Raw genomic sequence first — 20,516 nt, forward strand, 5'->3', positions numbered from 1 at the left:
TCCCCCCTTTTTACACGGTGAATTACAACCCGAGAACTGTCCCTTTTTGTCTAAAAAAGAAAGGCTCCTATTCAGTAGGAACATTTACTGGATACATGAATACAGCAGTACTAAAATGGGAAATAGAACCAGTATATGTGGGAGATCCTGTCTATTTTATATGTGGAGAAAAAGCATATCCTTGGTTGCCCAGAAACTTGGGAGGTACATGTTACCTAGGTCTACTGTTCCTGGGAGTGTTCCTCTTAGAAACAGCAGACATGACCAGGCTATCCAGATCTAGAAACTGAAGGAGTAGCGAAGGTGTTTTGATAGCGAAGGATGTAGCAAAATAATTCATACCATTCTTGTCCCAGATAGTGAACTCCTATAACATAAGGCAGCTGTCCAGAATACTAAAAGATATGATAAGCACAACAACAGATATACTATTTAACATGACGTTGGAAGAAAAGGGAATTAGGTTAATGACGCTGCAAAATAGAATGGCTCTGGATGTAATCTTGGTTGATCGTGGGGGAATTTAAAAAATTGTGGGATCAGCGTGCTGCGTATTCGTAGATGACTACTCCCCTTCGATTTTTGAAGCAATAAAAAAAATGCATGTCCTAAGCTCCGAACTCCCTACTGGAGAGGGGGGCTGGGGAATAGAATCCTGGTTCTGGGGAATACTGCCTTCTTGGGGATGGAAGTTGATTGCAATATTAGTAGTAGTGTTTGGAATATAAATAACGTGCTGTTTTTGCATACACTGCCTACCAATAATTTGCACTGAGATAACTGAGGGATATACTAAAGGTTGTATGCATATGATAACAAAAAGAAAACAAACTTATGACCGGGATGACAGAGACACGAATGAAATAAAAACAGTGAAAGAATTAATGGCTATAGATATTAATGACAATGATGATGCTTATAATAACATGCAAAATTCAGACATAGGTACTTCAGACTCATTGTCATCAGAGGAGGATACAATGAATGAATGGGACGCTTGGCATATGGCCAAAAGGAGGGTTTGTCGGTCTAGAAAAATGGACACCTCTCACGATTGACGGCAAACATATTTTGGTGGCCGAAGACCAACCGTCTCATGTACATAACGATAGAAATACAGATTTCCGAGTTTGACCAATGAGCGGCCATTTTGATGTAACAAGGATTGCCATTTTGTTTTCTAACGATTGCTCATTGCTTTCTGTTCAAACTGCTTCGCAGCACACTTTTTGCTTACTCTGCTCGACTGTTAACATTGTTGTCTGAACGTGAAAAGACAAGACCGCAAGGCTAATAATGAGTTCGTTGAAACACAACGTAGGCAGCTCCGCAGAGGAATGCCCAGCTCCCTCCCGAATATAGCCTTGAAGGAGAGCCGCAGGGCATTTAATCATTTCACAGCTGCCAGCCAGTCTCATTATATGGTAGAAAATGTTAGAATAAAGCAGCTAAAGGCTTGAATTATGCTCTTCTTACGGCCCCCCTTTTCTGAGCCCTGTAGAGCGGGTCGGCTCTCAGCCCACGAATAGCACCTCAAAGATAGCAAGGTCTGGAATGTGACTCTTCCCCCGTATGTAGCTCGCTTACAAGAACAGAAGCACTGTGTTCTGTTCAACAAAGAAAATATGTCTCTACACTTGCAAGGTTGCATATTGTTGCTAGAATAGATATTTGAAGGTGTCATATTCGTCGAAATTGTCCATCACCAAACCGAGTTCAAAGAAACCCAATAAAGGGCGGTGTTAAACATGTCACAGCTGATTGTATGATATGCATTTTGTATATATGTAACTGATGTACGTAATTCGCTCTCTTGCGTCCCTCGAGGTCTAGAGATACACGTCGCGGGGCGTGAGACCGAGTTGGCCAACTAAGACTATTTGCTTTGTAATAAACCCTAGCTTTGGGAATACAACCTTGTGTCTGGCGTATCTATCGTGTGTGGTGATTTGCCTTGTTTCCATAACGCGAGGGACCCCTAGGGGCCCCTTTCAGCGTGGTAGCACTGGCTGCACTGGTGGGGCTAGCTGGGCCTGTCTTACCATCCTTCTCCTCCTGCATCCACTCTGTGGTGCCTGTTGTTGTTGCTGGTGTAGCAATACAAGCATGTCCTCCAGCCCCAATATTGCTACTACAAGTGGAATAATTTTGGTGTGGAAAGGGGTGTGGTGTGTGGGTGGGCTCCTTTTGTGCTGGCCCAGACTCTATTGCCTCCACCTGTGCTGATTATGTGCACCTGTGGCAGTTGGGAACACTGCACATTGCTGTTTGCGGGTGGTTCGCGATGCCGGGGATGCCGGCATCCCGGTATCCCTTATTACCGCCTTCATGATGCCGGTATTTGCATGTCCGCATGAATTGTGATGTCCTCCTGACAGCGCCATCCCAGTATTGCCGGACCGAAGGGCCGCGTGTCCGCGCGCATGCCGGTACGGGGCAGCACGGTATCAGCGGTGGCGCTAATACCGGGTTGTTGAGTCGTAATAGCCCGGAGCGGTTTGCAGTGCCGGTAATCCCTTACCGGCATCGTTTTTCCATTACCTCCAACCTTGTATTGACCCCCTAAGAGTAGATTAATCTGGGTCTACATGATCTTGCATGGCTTTTAGATGGATTCTGAATCCATGACACGATAATCACAATGGCTTCTAGACTCTTCATGGGTTGGACCTTGAATACTTGCAGAACCGACTCATCTTTACTCATCTAGATAGATATGGAATACCATACTGGCTGAAATTAACCAAGGGTGAAGCATTTAATGATACTGCAAGACTTAACTTTACCCTTCGTCTTTTCCCTAAATCATTATTCATCTGACTGTGTGCTCACATTATGAATCAAGCAATTATCTCTTTGATGTGTGTGAGTTCTGTACCTAACCTAAAATCAGGCTATTGTGATGATTATATTTTGCTTAGATACATGTTAAAATAATTGTGGCTACCATTCCCAAATGGTTTCTAAAACAGAGCCCATCTAAACTCTTTTTTTTGTTGCACGCAGCTGCCCTTGACCGTTCCGATTCCGAACCTTTAGATGAAGAGCCAAAGACCGACCAGAAGAGGGCGATGGGGGGGCCTGGCGCAGGAGAAAAGAAGGCAGAAGATGCCAAAGGGGCTGGCCCATTCTTCTTTATTGGAGGCACAAATGGGGCAACGCTGTAAGTATGCAAATGTGTCTGCTTGGGGTCGTAAAAAAATGCAGAGTGGCTTAAAATTGAAAGCTGAGAGATCCAACTGAGGGGTGCTTAGGTTTAAGGCAGCTTGTGACCTGCATGCTTATATCCTGGTAATTAGGAGCGTTGGTCTTGTTAGAAAAGCAATAGGCCAAGTCACCTTCTGTATCGGGCTCCAAAACAAAGAAGTAACAATGCCCCCTTAAAGATACCCTTGCCCTGTATTCAGGAACAGGCCAAAGGCAACGCTTGTCTCTGGGGATGATGGATGGGGACCATTAAATAAGAAAAAAAGTTTTAACACATTAATGATACAGTGAAGAATGTTCAGACCCTTGTATCCAAAGGGAAAATTCAAGCTATGTAAAACTAACACTAAAAATAGATAGAGCATTCATAGAATACAAAGAACCCACCACCCCCAATAAACAGTTAAACCTTATAATTACACAAATCAGGAAATGTAACAATACTGCATGTGACAGGAATGCACATTGGAATGTATCAGTTAAGTATACCTCTAAAGGGGAGAAACTGCCTTTGTTAAGCCTGCTGGAAAAATATCCCTGAAAATGATATCACAGGTGCCATTGGTGCAGAAATCTTCTTTTGTAATTAGCAACACAACCACACAGAGCCTAAAGAAGCAGGATGTCTGGTGACACATCTGCATTTCGGGAGTGCTCAAACCACCCATGCTCGCTGGAGGCTCTTGCAGAAACACACATGTTGGCTGTTAGACTCAGAGTTATCAATCATTCCTGCTGGACTTTTTTCACATGTTGTTTTTATCTCTGCTTTCCTCCACTAACCATGGTTGATTTGCTCCAACTGCAAAGGGAGAGTCCTGTACATGGACATGGAGAGTCCTCTACAACAACTATCACCTGTTGGTGCTCACCTCTGTGTAGCAACCTGTGGTTATTTTACTTGCCCCCTATGATAAGGGGTAGACACAGATCCTTATTTCCCTGAACTCCAGTGACCCCTCTGTAGTTAGCTGGACTCAGACGTTATCGCCTCCTTCAAAGTCTCCACATAAATTCCACATAGTCTGTTTTCTTGGCAGCCTGAGCAAGGTTGGTAATGCTGTGGGAGTGATGAAGCACTTCTTGGCAAAGATGACACTGTTGGATTGAGGCATCACAAAATGATTTAAATTGTCAAAGGAGAGATGTCCATTGCCTCTGATTCAAAGGACTTTGGATGCGGTGGATGAGAGATCACTAAATAGACGAACCCGCTTTGGAAAACCTAGTGTGACTCTTACTGTGTAAGTGGAAGATCTCGTAACTAAGGTAAGGAAACCTAAAAGTACCACCAACCATTCTTCTGTTCTTTGTTGGAGCCCCTATGGAATAAAGGGAGAGGAGCCTTGCCCAAAATGGCTTAGAATCCCTCCTTTTGTTCTGATCACTCACTCGTGAAAAGGCCAAATTCCACTTCGGTTCGCAAGATGGCCCAAATGGAAGCTCTTCCCAGTGGGCAGTGTGAATTCTCCCTAGCAACTGGCAAACCTCAGCCTTTAAAAGAAACTTTGAAGTCAAGTCAATCTAGAATCAGGTCATGTCTGCTAAATGGTTCTATGAATGTTGTATGGTGTGGCCCTAGGCAGAGGGTGATATGATAAAATGTTTGACGTGTTTGAAAAGGGTCGCTAATACCTTAGTGGATAGCTACAGTCAACTCTCGTACTTATTATAAAAATAATGATCACAAATATATGCACCCATGTAACTAATTTTGGGACCTGTGGTATGCAAATAAACAACTTTGTTCTTATGCAATTGAATAAAGCACAATGAATTAGAGGAGGCACAATGAGACCACATCATATTTGAAATTATTATTATTATTGTTAGCTTATTTATTGGGTGGAAACCTAGATTCGAGAATCAACGGAGCGCTTTACAAATCTTAAACAGGGTGAGGGAAGCAGAGAAACAAGGAAGCTAACCACAGCGGAGGGGGAGGGCAAGCAATTCGACAGCAAGGAATCTATAAGGAACCAGGGGAGGAACCTGTGGGAGCAGACCACCCAGTCTCAGGTGGAGTGGGGAGTGGGAATTGTTCTCCAATTAAAACCATCAAAAAAATGTTGGTGGCACAAAATGAAAAAAGGGAATTTCGGTCTGTGGAATTCCTTTTTTGTTGTTGTTGAAATAAGGTGAAATGTTTTCTAATTATGTATATTTTTGTCTCATTCTGCAATGGTTGCTACTCTAGAACAAATACCTATACTCAATTAATTTCAAACTGCTCTTTAAGTTGCTGCCTGTGTGTACATGGCCATTAAAGATATAGATTCTTTGTTTTGGCCACTTAAACAAGCACTCCACATCTTTAGAATTGAAGGCCTGAATATGTTATTTAATGGAACACAGTGTAACTCTTTGAATGATAGATAAAAAGGGTTCTCTTAGAGGCTAGGACCATGTTGAAGGTTGCCTGTCTGGCCCATATGGCTGTTCACACATATGCTGCTGGATAGCTGGCCTCTAATTTCTAAGATGGCGGTACCAGGCAGAGTCAGAGGTTTAGGGGTTGCAGTGTCCTGGTGATTCCAAGATTTCACTGCTCCTGGCTAGCAGTTACCTGTTGGAAAGCCCCCCGCCCCAACCCACTTAAATTTGGCAGGAAAATATAATTATCAGATTTAATGACAAATGCTGATAGTCTTAATTTTACAGTACTTTTCAACAGTCCTTTAGTAGGTAGGTAGGCATTGCTTACTGTGAGGCTTTTAAAAACTATTTGTACTATAATTGTTACATTGTGAGTTTTGTATCTGTTTATTTTGTACATTACTCGGATGCACCTCAGTCCTCGATAAGATTCTATAAGTAAATAACCAAGCAACAATTGAAATCTTTCTGCAGGGCCAAAAATTCAAGTTGCAAGCTACTAGCCAACCTTAAAGAAGTCAATCGCTACCCCAATTCTATAAATACACACGTCACCATTTCTTACCAAGAGTCAAATATCACTAGCCAATGGCTAGTAGCAAGTGCATATTTTGCACCCTGATTTTTGTAAAATGGTGTGCTTCACCCCACCATTTATAGGACATATATATATAGGTGAAATGTTGAAGAGGTCCTGTCTGGTATAGGTAGTAATGGAGAATGTGCAATCATTCTATTTTGTGTCTAATTGTTCTTCCCTAACAAATTAGTTTCTCCACTACAGTTTGTTTTCTGTGGGTCTGTCACCTATATAACAGCTTCCTTCCGTGCCATCTCTCGTCTTTGGGTGTTGCCCGCCTGCTTGTCATCTCTGTCTCGCTCCACTGTATTCTTTCATTTTTTCTGATTTTTCTTGCACATTATATACCTTCTTAAGTCTGTTGCATGCACATTAATTCCCTGCAAACCTTACAAATATTCTCTGCACTGTAGCTCAGCATCCCTTATCATGGGGTTGATGTCCTCTTCCGGACCTTCTTCTCTGTGTTCTCCAGGAACCCTAGAGAAGGGCTGTTCAGAAAGTGACAATGCCCCACATTGTTTTCTGGAGTCCTCCTACACACGTCTGATTGCTCCTGATGTGCCTCCTCTTCCACTGCAAGTTTTCCAGCCTATATTCTCTCTCTCAGCTGAAGCTCGCACAATGGATGTTGGGAAGTCCTGTAACAGAGTTGGCCCTCCCTGTGTGCTCTCTCTGGTGCAAATGGGAGCAGGCGGGTGCTCAGGTACAAGCTGGGAGGCGAGTAGCAAGAAGAATTCCTTGATGGTGACAAGGAGTGCATGCATGGATATCCCAATACCTCCATCTGCCGGATAAGCATAATCCTCTGTACCACAGAAGAAGAGGGGCAGAAAGGTAGGCAAGAGAATAAACTCCATCTCCCAGCAATGAACTCTGGAAAGAAATAAGATAATATCCATTAGTATCAACACAATGATAAATAAATACAAGCAAAGGTCAGCATTGACATATACCTGATAGTCCTTTCGGAGGTTCTGAAAACCTTTCTGGAAACCTAGGGAAGGGAAGGCAAAGCAACTACTATGCTGTAACAAGGTACAAAGATGAGGCCCTGGAGGTCGAGTCCCAGGTGATCCTATAAGTCAGATGATGATGCCCAATGACACGTGGATGCAACAAGAAGTCACGCTGGGCTGGGCAGTCAAAAATAGCCCCTGTTAGCTTTTGGTGTTAAGCTAACCAGGCCTGCCTAGTTTAAAAGCAGGAGCAAAATAGCCCCCAGATCTTGTCAATTTCAAACCCTCCCATCAGGATCTTAAGGTGGCTTCTTGAGGAGTGGGTGAACCACTGCATTTGTCGAAGCATCAGATGCTGTTTCAAAAGTGCATGACTCGTTAATCTCTCCTTTTAATTTCTTGCCCCACTTACATCACTGAGGTAGCGACTTGAATCCAGTCACTCACATGATCAAAGACTTGAAAACTGTTCCTTTATCACTAAGAACATCTCTACCCAGTCATAGAGTTTTACCAAAATGTGATTTATGTGATGAGACTTGTGTTCACCCATATTTCCTCATGCACTCTGATCCCTAACACCACTTCTTGACTTCTACTTCCACCTCCTGATGTTATCAGCTCCTCCCACAACCATTGACCTTTTGATCTTACCTCATCCTTTGTCATACATGGAACTCTCACCACCTCCTAGTGTCCACTCTTTTCCTCCAGTGTTACCATCTGTTCCTTCAACTTCATACCTTTGACCACCTCCTCTTTTTCTCCACTGCTGCCACCTCGCCACTTTCCTCCATCTCTGCAACCTCTGCTTCTTCCATGGCTCTCCAGTCTTCAAACTTGAGCCTTCTGCTTCCTCAACCCACTCTGAACAACTGGGACTCGGTTCTTTTATCCTGTGTTCCCGCCTCTCCCTGGGTGGGACTTTCTTTGAGAGTCTGCACCTGTGGCTTGTAATTGGGTGAGGGCTGGGATTGGTTGTTGACTCTGAGTGCACATGGGGCGGCTTTGGGCTCAAGGGGATGTACCAAATCCAAACAGGCCTTTCTGCCATCTTGTATGTTGGTTTTCTTACTCTAATCCTCCCTGGTGCTACCTCTGCAGTCCTGCATTTTCCTGTGCTTCCAGCATATGAATTAGAGGCTGAACACACACTGAGTAGGCTTTGCAGATACTTTGTTACAATGTTCATATTTTGCACACAGTGGAATTAAAACGTATCCCGGCTTGAGAATCTCTTCCTGAGTAACAATTTTTCTGTAGCTTTTCTTACTGCAATGACTGCTCAGCATTCAGGAAGTCGCAGTTTGGTAAAATGTTATCCACAAAGCTGCAGAGTTTACCATTAGTCCCACAAACATTTTGAAATTACTTCTTTGATGTATCATGAAGATGAAACTGCGTTTACCATCGATGAGTGAAGTGAAATGTTTTCCCTTAAAGGTAAAGGTGTCTTTTTCCATGCTGGAGCCTTTTGCCTGCTCAGATGGACCTTTATGCTCCTTCATTTGGGGATGCGGATCATGAACATACGGCCGCCAGATCTGACAAGGAGTTTGTGCAGGGCCAAAGGTTTAAGAGCTGTCCTGCTCCAATTGCTTGATGGAGTGGGTGGGCTCTAGGGCCCCAGTATTTGTTTTATTTGTTTTGTTTTATTCGTATTTATATAGCAGTCCGAGGACATCGTGGCACTTGTTACAGTACAATGCTTAGTTACAAAGTCATGAGGCATATATTTGTTACATAGTGAGCAGTTTGAGCAAGGATAAAATAAAAATATATATACAAGATTACAATATAGTGATATTACATTTCTGTTTATATTACAATATACATGACAGGAGTAGAGGAGGAAATCGCTGTGCTAGTTGAGGAAAGTGGCCTTAATGTTTTTGCGGAAGACAACAATGGAAGTTTCAGCTCTAAGGGTGGCAGGGAGTGAGTTCCAAAGTTTCGGTGCAATGTAGGAGAAGCCTACACCACCAGCTGTGGCTCTCTTGATGCGTGGTATGTGTAGCTGGTTGGTGTACTGTGCTCTCGTGGGGCGAGTGGAAGTGGTCCTTGATATTGCTTCAGATAGGTATGTGGGAACAGTGTTGTTGATGCATCTGTGTGTGATGATGAGGATTTTCAGAGTAATGCAGTCTTTGACCTGTAGCGACCGTGCTGCAAGTCTGGCATGGGATATATGGTCTCTTCTAGGGATGCTCATGGCAGCTCTTTGTTTTGTGTGGTTTGCAGTCTGTGAATGTTCTTGGCGGAGGTGCCAGCTAAGAGAGCGTTGCAATAATCGAGTTTAGCGCCTATAGTTGCTCTAGCTATGGCCAGGCGGTTGGGGGCGGATAGGAAGGGTTTAATGGCATTGATGAGATTGGTGCTGAACGCTGATGCAGAGGCTATGGCGCTGACTTGTTTGTTCATCGATAGATTAACGTCAATGTGAACACCTAGAGTCTTGACGGAGGATGATACAAAGATGGTTGAGTTGTCTATGTCGAAGTTGGCGTATTGGGGGCTTAGCTTCGTTATTGTGTTTTTCTGCCCAAGGATGAGAATTTCAGTCTTCAACCCATTAAGACAGAGGCCATTGATTGCCATCCATGCTTGGATAGTAGCATAGATGTTGTGAAGGGCCGTGGCATCTTGGTGATAGAGTCCAGATAGAGGTATAAGTACTTGAGTGTCATCTGCATAGTTGGTTGGCAACACCCATGGAGTCAAGTAGGTTGAAGAGGGGTTTTGTGAAGAGGTTATAGAGGGTGGGGGCTGTACATGATCCTTGGGGGACACCGCAGTTTATAGTGGTAGGATCTGAGTTAGCTGTGTCGGAGTAGACCTTCATGGCTCTTCCTTCGAGGAAGGATGTGATCCAGGATGCTGCTTGTTTAGAGAAATGGGCTGCATGAATGAGGTGGGTGGTGAGTGTCTGGTGATCTACCAGGTCAAAAGCTGCTGATAGATCGAGAAGGAGGAGCAGGGCAGGTTTGCCTTTGTCCATGATCTGTGAGATTAGATTTTTTAGATCTAATAAGGTGGATTCTGTTCCATGCCAGACACGGAAGCCAGATTGTCTTTTGCCTAGTATGGAATTAGCTTATATGTATGATTGGATCTAGTTGTGAGCTGCTTTGTCCAGGATTTACAAGAGGAACGGGACTGTTGTTATCGGTCTGTAGTTGTTGGGTTGCGCTGGGTCAAGTGTGGCCTTTTTAGAAGTGCCCGCACCCTGGCTTCTTCGAGATTGTTTGGGACAGTTCCTATTTGGAATGATGCGTTAATGAAGGCAGTAATCAGGGGTGCTAGGTCGTTAGCGCATTCCTTGATGAGTTTGGGAGGGCAGATGTCTGCTTTGCAGAGAGATAGGTTGAGGTTTTTGATGAGATTAAGGAACTCTGGTTCAGTGATGTCTCTGAAGGCGAATTGAGCGTGATTGAAATTACTACACTTGTCTTGTGTAGGGCGGTTGGCTTTTTGGTTTGGGAGGGCTTTGCAGTGATTTTGGATTTTAATCTGGAGCAGTTTTATTTTGTTGAGCATAGCGGACTGAATGCTCGCACACCAGGCTTTGTCTTTAGTTATCTCGTCTGCGGTAGCCGGGGGTGTCACTAGTTTATTAAAGATTGCAAATAATTCTTTAGTTTGGGAGTTGGCCTTTGATATCCTATCATTGAAGGAGTTGGATTTTGCTGCTAAGATGGCTTTTTGATATTGGAGGGCTATCTGTTTGAAAAGGCTCTTATTTAGGTCACTGTGATCAGTTTGCCAGTTTTTTAGTGACTGACGATTTTGTGCTCGGAGGGTTTGAAGTTCCTCCGAGAACCAAGAGTTGCAGTGAAATTATTTTTTTGCTTTCAAGTGGGGCTATAGAATTTATGGCATTGGTGAGAGTATCATTAAAGATAGCTGATAGTATATTTGGGTCCTGAGAGAAAGGTGGTGCTAGACAGGGGTTTTTGAGGTAAGGTTGCAAGTTGTCTGCGTTGAGTTTTTTTAGAAGGTCTGGGGTTGGTGGGGATAAGGAATTCAATGCACGTGTGGTCCGTCCATGGAAAGGGGGTGTTTGAGATAATGTTGGATGCACAGTTGTGATCCATGACCCAGTCAAGTGTGCAGCCTTTGGAGTGAGTGGGGGTGAGAACTCCTTGGGAGAATCCTAGGTCTGCGAGTTCTTTTGCTAGGATTAAGGCGGGTTTATACTTAGAATCATTGAACCCTAAGTTTAGATCTCCTAATAGAAGGATTTTGGAGGATTATTTAATGTTGTTACTGAGCCAGTGGGAGAGGTGCCCTTAGAAGTCTGCTGGGAGTCCGGGAGGTCTAAGTAGGATGTGGATATTGATTAGATTATTGGGGGAGAGCGTAAGCTTGGCTGATAGGATATCAGCCTTTCCACCCCATGTACTATGGTCTTCTAGTCTAATGGATAGTATTGGCCTGTAGTGAAGTGCTGTGACTTTCCCTTGCCAAAGAACTGGGACCAGAGTAGGTGTCTAGGAGATTAATACCCCTTGGCCCAGTATCTGTTGGATGTGAGTGGCACCTGGGCCCCTGAATCACTACCACCGTGTTGGTACCAGAACCAGGCAGGGGAATCCATTGTATAAAACGTATTGGCAAGGCCACATAAAGATGGCCCTCCTTGGAAAAGTGCAGGGTGAAAGAATGTATGTGAGAGTCGCCGTTCCATGGCCACCAGTAGAAACTGCAGCTTCAGCAGTAGTGCTGTAGCGAGCACATTAATTATGGAAAGACACCATCAGGTAGGTTAGAACTGTAAAACATTACTGCCGCTAATGGCCTGCATTCTGAGCCACCTAATTAACTCTGGGGTGGCTGCGGGGTGCTAATTTCTCTACTTTGATTTCTTTGCCTGTCCCTAAAATATGTTTCCAGTCTTCCACTTTTATTGTCCGACTAATGCTTTTTGAAGTTTGGTCTTGATACACTTTATTAAAAGAATTAGACTAACATACTAATTTACAAAGGTTTGTAATGTGAAAGCCTGGTACTGCAAACATGGTGTTTCCTTTGGCGTTAGTCAGATCATAACATTATCATAATACCTGGCACTTCATGCTTTATTTGGGGATAATGTTTCCGCTCTGATTGGCTTCAAAGTAAGTGTGGGGCACCCCTTTTGTTGTATAAGCACAGTCTCCTCAAGGAGCCCTGCTGCCAGCGTGGTAAACAAGGTATTCCTTTGTAGCAACCTGATGTTGCCTGGCCATTTCCCTTCAACTATTAGAGACATGTTGTGTTCTCAGGACTCAATCTTTGCATTCTCATCCAACAGGGTGGCAAACTACTGTGTGGGCAAGGGCTGGCAGAGACTCTATGACCCTAGCCGAGAAGACTACAAGCTGAAATGGTGCGAAGTGAAAAATTCTGCTACTTACCGCTCATTCAGGGAAGGTAGGCCACCCTATGCTTTGAGGTATGTTTATCTTTTTTGCCATGAAACGCCAATATTGACGGTTAAATGCTAAGACTTTCTGATGTGATCATGTCCATGCCAACTACACAACCTAAAATCTTCCTTCTTCTCACCCTTGGTTTACCACTCCTCTTGATAAGTGTCTCTGCATCTCACTCCTTTGTCTTTAGAAATGGTTTATATGCTTATCAGGCTATGTAAAGAATGTTATGAGCTTCAGCATGTGAAGGGGAAAAATACAGCTGTGGCACAAAAAGCTGTTACACCAGCCTCATTACTACTCTGTAGGTAGCTGTGCCGGTTAAACCGGCATGGCTGCCGCCGGTTTTGTTTTCTTTCCAGTGCCCGGGAATGGGCAATTACTGGGGTATTACAACCCCGGCGGACCCGGTAATTGCCCATTCCCGGGCACCAGAAAATATTCTTCCCGATTCCTATTGAGCCCAGTAGGGCTCAATGGGAATAAGGAAGCCGGATGCACCGGCACCATTCGTGAATGGTGCCGGTGCATCCAACATGGTCTGCTCGCGGGTGCTGGTACGGCCGCCAGGTCAGACCTGGCAGCCGAAAAGGCACCTGCGAGCAGACCTTGGAGTTTGCCAGTACATTAACAACGTTACCGGCAAGCTTACTGGTACCGTTGTTACTGTACAGGCAAACTTGTAATGAGGCCAGTGCCCTTAAGTGATGGATACTCCTGTGCCCTGCACACCCTCTGTGCTAAGAAGGTTCATCAGTTAGACTTAATTAAATAAGGTCAAAGTATTCAATTGAAGTATTTAGTTATAATTCCAGTGTAAATAATAGTCCACATAGTCCACAGATTTCAATTACAATTTTGATCATTAATCAAAACAATCATAATAACAACAAAAAAATAATGGTGAGCTCTAGGCTTTTTAAGTCCAACCGTTCGTCAGGAGCTAAATTCGATAAATATATGTGTACATCTTCAGTGCTTCATGAGTCATCTACAAGAGAAACATATAAAAGATGTCTGTCTTAACAATTCTTGTTAAGCATCTATAGAAAGAAAGAAATGGGAGGCGTACTCATGCTAAATTCAAAGTGTTGAAGAGTCATCAATAGTTAGTTAAAAACTGTGAAAATATTCAATTCCTTTCTTGGATAGAAGTTCTCAACCTAATGTATGAATAAAATTAAATGATGAACTGTTTTAAAGATAGTATACTTCTAAAAGATAGCATACGATTCATGGGGAAATATCCTACCTTTCATGTACACATATATTTATCAAATTTAGCTCCTGACAAACGGTTGTACCCATAATGCGTAGACCTCACAATTAATGAAATGTTTTGTTATTCTGATTGTTTGGATTAAATTAATGATCAAAAACAGTAATTGAACTCTGTAAACTATTATTTACACTGGAATTATAACTAAATATTTCAATTGAATGATTTGGCCTTACTTAATAACATTTGACTGATTAAACTCTGTATAGATGGTGTGCAGGGGGCTGGAGTGTCCTTCACTTAAGGACACTTTGTTTTATCACTGCTCTTCTCCTAAGTCGCCTATTTACGTGTCTATCCATTACAGTCTATTGGTTAATTCTTGGCCCCAATGTCTAAGAATAAGTGCCTTGTAGGAAAATTGTTTGAACTCCAAGGGGCTTGATGGCTGTGAAAGGCTTGCATGAACAGTGTCAGCAACCTCAGGGAAATGAATAATCTGCTGATATATCAAAGCAAGTGTGGCTTTGAGGAGAGTGATATTTTGGCCTATGATGCCATCTTGTTTGACAGTTCCTATTTTTACAGAATCTCTGATTCTAGATGTGAGATGTGCAGGATTTGAATGAAAAGCTGGCACTGTAACACAACAAATATGATTTATATCAGTGCGTGCTATATGAGTGAAGCTGTGTATAAGTGAGACTGTCTCCATGATATGATATGATATGGCATTTATAACACGCCTATACACAGGGGTTTCAAGGCGCGAGGTTTGTGTGATGAGAATAAACCTGCATTTTGGTCCAATTAAAGTTTTTCTATCATTTTGGATTTTTTTTCCAGTGGGGTACCTAAACACTTTGGCATGCATGTGTGTGGCAATCTGTTGAGTAAGGAATACGAGTGTGGATGATGGCTGTAGTCACCCAGAAGCTCACAGTATGCTGAGTGAGAGGATCGGACTGGGAGTGTATCAGAAGGATATCAGGGATAGCATTTGCCATTTCATGTGTGAGCGTGTCCCCTTTCTGCACATCACTGCTGTTATCTACTTAATGCAATGTTACATGAGGAGTAGGGGATAAGATGCTTCTCCTTGAACCAGAAGATCTCTCACTTGACATCCTCAATTAGTTCAGTTTTCAGTGCAGATCGATACTTTTATGTTCATTGAGATTAATGGATATGCTGAAAGTCCTGGCAACCCTTGTCAGGAATTTGGAAGGACCCCCTGTTTAAAAAAGAAGAATTGCTTCATAATTGTATGTTGATAATTTTATTTACTCAAATAAATTCATGAGAGAAAATATTAATCTGTAAAACACAGGCAGATAATGTTCAAATTGGTCCAATGCATTTCAGACATGCGTCAGTTCCCAGGGAAAAAGTCTGCCTGTTTCTAGTTCAACACACTCAGCAAACTAATGTGATCAACCTTAACAATGCAATTAACCTAAAATGTTTAACCCCTAGTGAAAAAGGTGGTATTTTGGTTATAGGACAACGTATCAAAACACATTGTTTTGATCAACATTTTAGTTATAAAATATGTGGTGGCCACCCTAACTCCCTATTGGCTTTCCATGAGCATTCATGGAACACAACTCTGCTCTGTTGCTTCTCCACATGCCGTGAATTCTGGCAAAAAGCTCATAATTTTAGTGTTTTCAGAAATGACAGAGGGTAGGTAGAGCATCTCCCCAGTACCATTCCATACATGGGTCCACTCCTTTCCTACCAAAGATTTACATATGTTGGTAGTGGGGCCTCATTATAAGTACAGTTGTAAAGATGGTGGTAATTCCATCTGGCGAAATTACCGTTACCACTGTGGTGTACAGCGGTATGTCCGTTGTGAGAAACCTGAAGGGGTCTCACCCAGTGGTCCCCTAGATGGGTGCGTCTTCAGGGCGTGGAAGTGGGACACCGGACGGCGAGACGCAGTATCCCTTTCCCTGTAAAGTCTTTACCCCATCCTCTTCTAGGATACGTAGGGTCTCAATCCCCCCCCCCTGCTCTCCCGTTGCCGACAGAAACACTTTCTCATGCACAACTCACTGTGAGGGAAAATGGTTAGGCAGGGTCAGGCAGTTACTGATCATTACACACACCTGATTTCCATCACACTTCCCCACATGGATAAAAGGCGTATCACAAAAGCACACTGCTATCAAGGCAAAGCACACAAGGAAGCAGCAGTTCCAAGCTGGCAGTTTAATACAAAATCATTCCCTTTTGTGGAATCGGACTCAGAGGGACTCAGAGGGATCAGACGACTTTGACACTTTATCCGAAGGAGTCGAACCCTGTTTTTTCCGATTCCAAATAAAACACTGAAGTAACCCTTATCCCACTGGAAGAAATGGTCGGCCTAGCAGCCGTCATAGCCCAGTCATAGCCCAGTTTGCTGGCCACCAAATGCAGGCCTATTTATTTTCAAATTTGTTTATTGGCATTTGCTATCATACAGTTACAGATATCAAACTGAATGTGCCTCTAGTAACAGGATTAACAGTATTGCTTAATAAACAATAACATTTTTATTTTTATAAAGGTAACTGAACAATGTTCAACTGTCTCCTAGCCTCAATATCTTTACTCAGTTTCTTGGTGAGCAATAGGGTGGGGTGTTGGGACCAGGGGGCGAATCCTGGGGCTCCGGGGGTCTGACCCAATCTGTGCATGTCTCTGCTATGGGTGTTGTGATCTTGCAATTCGGTGTGGTCAAGGCCGTTTTTGTTCATGGGGGTACCAAATGCAGGCCTAAGCTAGGCTTCAAGAAAACTTGATGAAATTAGTTGAGTTGCAAGCCAGACCCCTACTACCACAGGGGATACTTCAACCATACCTAGAAGGCGAAGATCTAGGAAACTTATTTCTGAATTTCGAACAATTAGCCGAACAGTTAGGATGGGAAGAAAATCTAAAAATATGTTATTTGGGGCCCCTGTTGAAAGATGAACTGAAGACTGCCTACCAACTGCTTAATCTTGCTCAGGGAGCTACCTTTATATTGATAAAAGAAGGGCTATTGAAAAGAGTGGGGAAACTTGTAACTTCTATCAGCAAAAATTGAGGGCCATTAGATTAAATCATGGAGAAACCACTCTTAGAATGGGTGAACATATCAAAAATACCGTTGCCCTTTGGATTAATAACAAATCCATGGAAGAAGTGACAGAAATTATTACTTTAGAACAGTTCACCAATTCCTTACCCCCTTTTTTGCAAAAGGCAGTATTACAATTAAATAGACCTGCCCTAGCCATGGCCATTTAGCCTGCACAAAAGCACTCAGCTGCTGCCAAACACTTCCACTTGGTACATCGAGGTGAAGAACGGAAAGATTACAAACCTACCCACAACCCCAACCTCAGGGAGTAGACAAACAAGGAGGGTCACATAAAATCAAGGAATGGATACCGAAGGAAAGAATAGAAGCCAAATATCTGACGCTAAAGCTAGAGAAGAAAGTAAAAGGGAAGAACCTAAAGGAAGCAAACCCCTCCCCCCTATCTGCTTTTTATGTAGAGAAACTGGGCATTTGGCTAGGCACTGTCTGAAAAATGTGAAAGAAGAACCTATGGAAATAGGCTGTTTAACCCTTTAAGTGCCATGGGTATTTCCCCCCAGTGCCAAGGCCTTTTTTGGTGATTTCGGTATGTGGCCATTCAATGGCTTGTAACTTTTTTGTTACATGAGATAAAAATCAGCCAAATTTGGCTCCTTTTTTTCCCACATGTAGGCAGTCCTAACGCCACCCAGGAATCCTAGGTTGCTGTAGGGGGGTGAGAGAAAATAACCAAAAAGCGCAAGGAATTTTGTTTTTTTCAAAAAATGGCAATAAAATAATGTACAAAGAAGCCTGTGGTTTTTTCCTTGTAAGAGCTAGGAACAAATGGTTTGCTTTGTTGAATTCCCCAATTTCCTGGCTTTCAAGAACAGGTTGAGTGGAAACAAAAAAAAAATATTTTGATGTGGTTATCAACTGTTTTTTTTGTTTATGAAGGGGTGATTTGCTTAGGTAAGGCAACAACTAGGTAGGGGTAAATGCCATAGATTGGGGGAAAAGCGAGAAAATGACTGAAAAAAAGGTATGTGGTGGACATGGTTGGCTTGGTAAGGCAATGGCTTCTATGAATTTTGAGAAAAGCAATGCTCTGCTACATTCCTCCGACTCTTGCAGTTAGGAAAGCGCACATTTTTTATAGTGTTTTACAAAACAGGCAATACCACAAGCCAAACACTGAGCCATGGTACACAGGAGTTTTATGCTTACGTCCTGAACAGACGCACTTAGCATGTATAAATCAGGAAAACCAATGTGGTGAGGAACGGCAAGCATACTTTTTTTGAAAGAGCACAGGCAGACCTTTTCAAGGCTAGGTGACTTGTGCAGGTTACAAAAGTGTATGGTGCCTAAATGTAGGGCACATTTGGGAAATGAAAGGGTTGTGTGACAAAGGGCACCAGCAAATGGGTCAAAACGTTATGAAAACCACACAAACACAACAAATGTTATACCTTCCCGCTTTCCACAGGTGTCCCGATGAAAACGGTACCTCACATGTGTGGGTGCACCTACCTGTGCGCCAAGGGGAAAGCCTAAAACACAGGTAACCCCAAGTCTGTTTTGACACGTGAATTTCACAATTTCGGCAGACGGGCACACCATACAGATATGGGCCTCGGGTGTCTAAGCCACCAGGGAAAAGAGGGAACCCCATGGATTTCCAAAAAGAGGTCACCTGTGGGAATCCGCAGAGGTATGATTTGCGCAAATCGGCCCAGAATTTAATACCCAGACACCCCGCAAAGTCCGAAATGCGGGAAAAAAAACACATTTTCCGCACATTTCATTCGTCTCACCCATCGAAACACGCCGCCAACAACACATGGCCTACCGTCCCGCGTTCCCACAGGGGTCCCGATGAAAATGGTACCTCACATGTGTGGGTGCACCTACCTGGGCGCCAAGGGGAAAGCCTAAAACACAGGTAACCCCAAGTCTGTTTTGACACCCGAATTTCACACTTTCGCCAGACGGGCACACAATACAGATATGGGCCTCGGGTGTCCAAGCCACCAAGGAAAACAGGGAACCCCATGCATTTCTGAAAAGAGGACACCCGAGGGAATCTGCAGAGGTATGAGTTGCGCAAATCGGGCCAGAATTTATTACCCAGACACCCCCTCAAAGTCTGAAATGTGGGGAAAATAACGCATTTCTGCACATTTCACTCGGCTCACCCATCGAAACACGCCGCCAACAACACATGGCCTACCGTCCTGCGTTCCCACAGGTGTCCCGATGAAAATGGTATCTCACATCTGTGGGTGCACCTACCTTGGCGCCAAGGGGAAAGCCTAAAACACAGGTAACCCCAAGTCTGTTTTGACATGTGAATTTCACACTTTCTGCAGATGGGCACACCATACAGATATGGGCCTCGGGTGTCCAAGCCACCAAGGAAAACAGGGAAGCCCATGCATTTCGGGAAAGAGGACACCAGTGGGAATCCGCACAGGTATGATTTGCGCAGATCGGCCCAGAATTTATTACCCAGACACCCCTGCAAAGTCTGAAATATGGGGGAAAAAACACATTTTCCACACATTTCACTCGGCTCACCCATCGAAACACGCCGCCAACAACACATGGCCTACCGTCCAGCGTTCCCGCAGGTGTCCCGATGAAAACGGTACCCCACATGTGTGGGTGCACCTACCGGGGGCGCAAAAGGAAAAGGGTAACCCACTGGTAACCCAAAGCCTTTCGGCACAGCCCATTTTGTTCATGTGGGCAACCTACAGATTTGGACCTAGGGTGTCGAAGCCAGCAAGGAAAACAGGGAACCCCATGCATTTCCGAAAAGAGGACACCTGTGGGAATCCACAGAGGTCTGACTTACGCAAATCGGCCCAGAATTTATTACCCAGAACCCCCAGCAAAGACCCACATGGGAGAAGGTTGACCAAAGCCAGGGATAGTACCGCCGACTTTGCTGGAGCTCTGGCTGCCCTGCGTTACAGCTTCTCCACACCAAGGAGTCTCGGCAGTGTGCCAATACCTCCCCGAAGGGTAAATCTGTAATGCAGCCCAGCCGCAACTCCAGGACAGTTGGAGGTGATTTCCATGGCCTTGGACATCCATGTACCATGTGGGTGTACCGTCCCCTAAGCACAGCAGCAGCTCCAGGGAGCCCCAGTATGATCCCCATTCCTGCCCGGAGGTGACATCTGTAACATAGCACAGCCAGAGGTGGAGCCTGGGCTTGCAGATAGACAACCCACATGGGAGGAATCCGCTGCCTGGGAAACACCAATGTTCTGGGGACAATGTGTGGCCTGCCCCTGCAATTGTGTCCCAGCCCACCAACATATCTGCCCAGACGGCCCATTTCCACCCACACCACCAACAATCCAGCCCCAGTCTCATCCACCCCGCTGACAGTGGGCCCTAACCATAGAATAATAAAAAATAGTACTCACATAACTTTGCAGCTGCTCGCGTAGAAAAAGCTGTAAACAAAACAAAAAACATGTGTTATCTACGGTCACACCAGCAAAATGTAGCCCTCCCTCGGGGCCAATAGGGGGGGGGCTGTCCTGCACTCCTCCCTGGCCTCAGGCGTCCGTTCCTAGGAGCAGATATCTGGTCCCAGGGAGGGCTGCATGACATGGCACCCAATCCATTGCGGGTGGGGGGTAGGGGTCAACGCCCCATCCCATTAGAAAATTCCCAGACCCTTTGGGGT

The 20,516-nt window shown here is 44.1% G+C and overlaps 1 protein-coding gene across 1 annotated transcript in view; it reads left to right on the forward strand.

Annotated features, from left to right (window-relative positions):
- TTLL10 (tubulin tyrosine ligase like 10) overlaps positions 1 to 20,516 on the forward strand; it is a 1,071,284-nt gene that overhangs the window by 711,958 nt on the left and 338,810 nt on the right. The window contains exons 6-7 of the mRNA XM_069610084.1: positions 3,007 to 3,163; positions 12,416 to 12,534. Coding sequence (XP_069466185.1) covers positions 3,007 to 3,163; positions 12,416 to 12,534 — 276 coding nt within the window. The remainder of the gene's footprint in view (positions 1 to 3,006; positions 3,164 to 12,415; positions 12,535 to 20,516) is intronic.

The sequence above is a fragment of the Ambystoma mexicanum genome, chromosome 8 (genome assembly GCF_040938575.1).
Source record: "Ambystoma mexicanum isolate Mex_15411 chromosome 8, UKY_AmexF1_1, whole genome shotgun sequence".
Classification (NCBI taxonomy): domain Eukaryota; kingdom Metazoa; phylum Chordata; class Amphibia; order Caudata; family Ambystomatidae; genus Ambystoma; species Ambystoma mexicanum.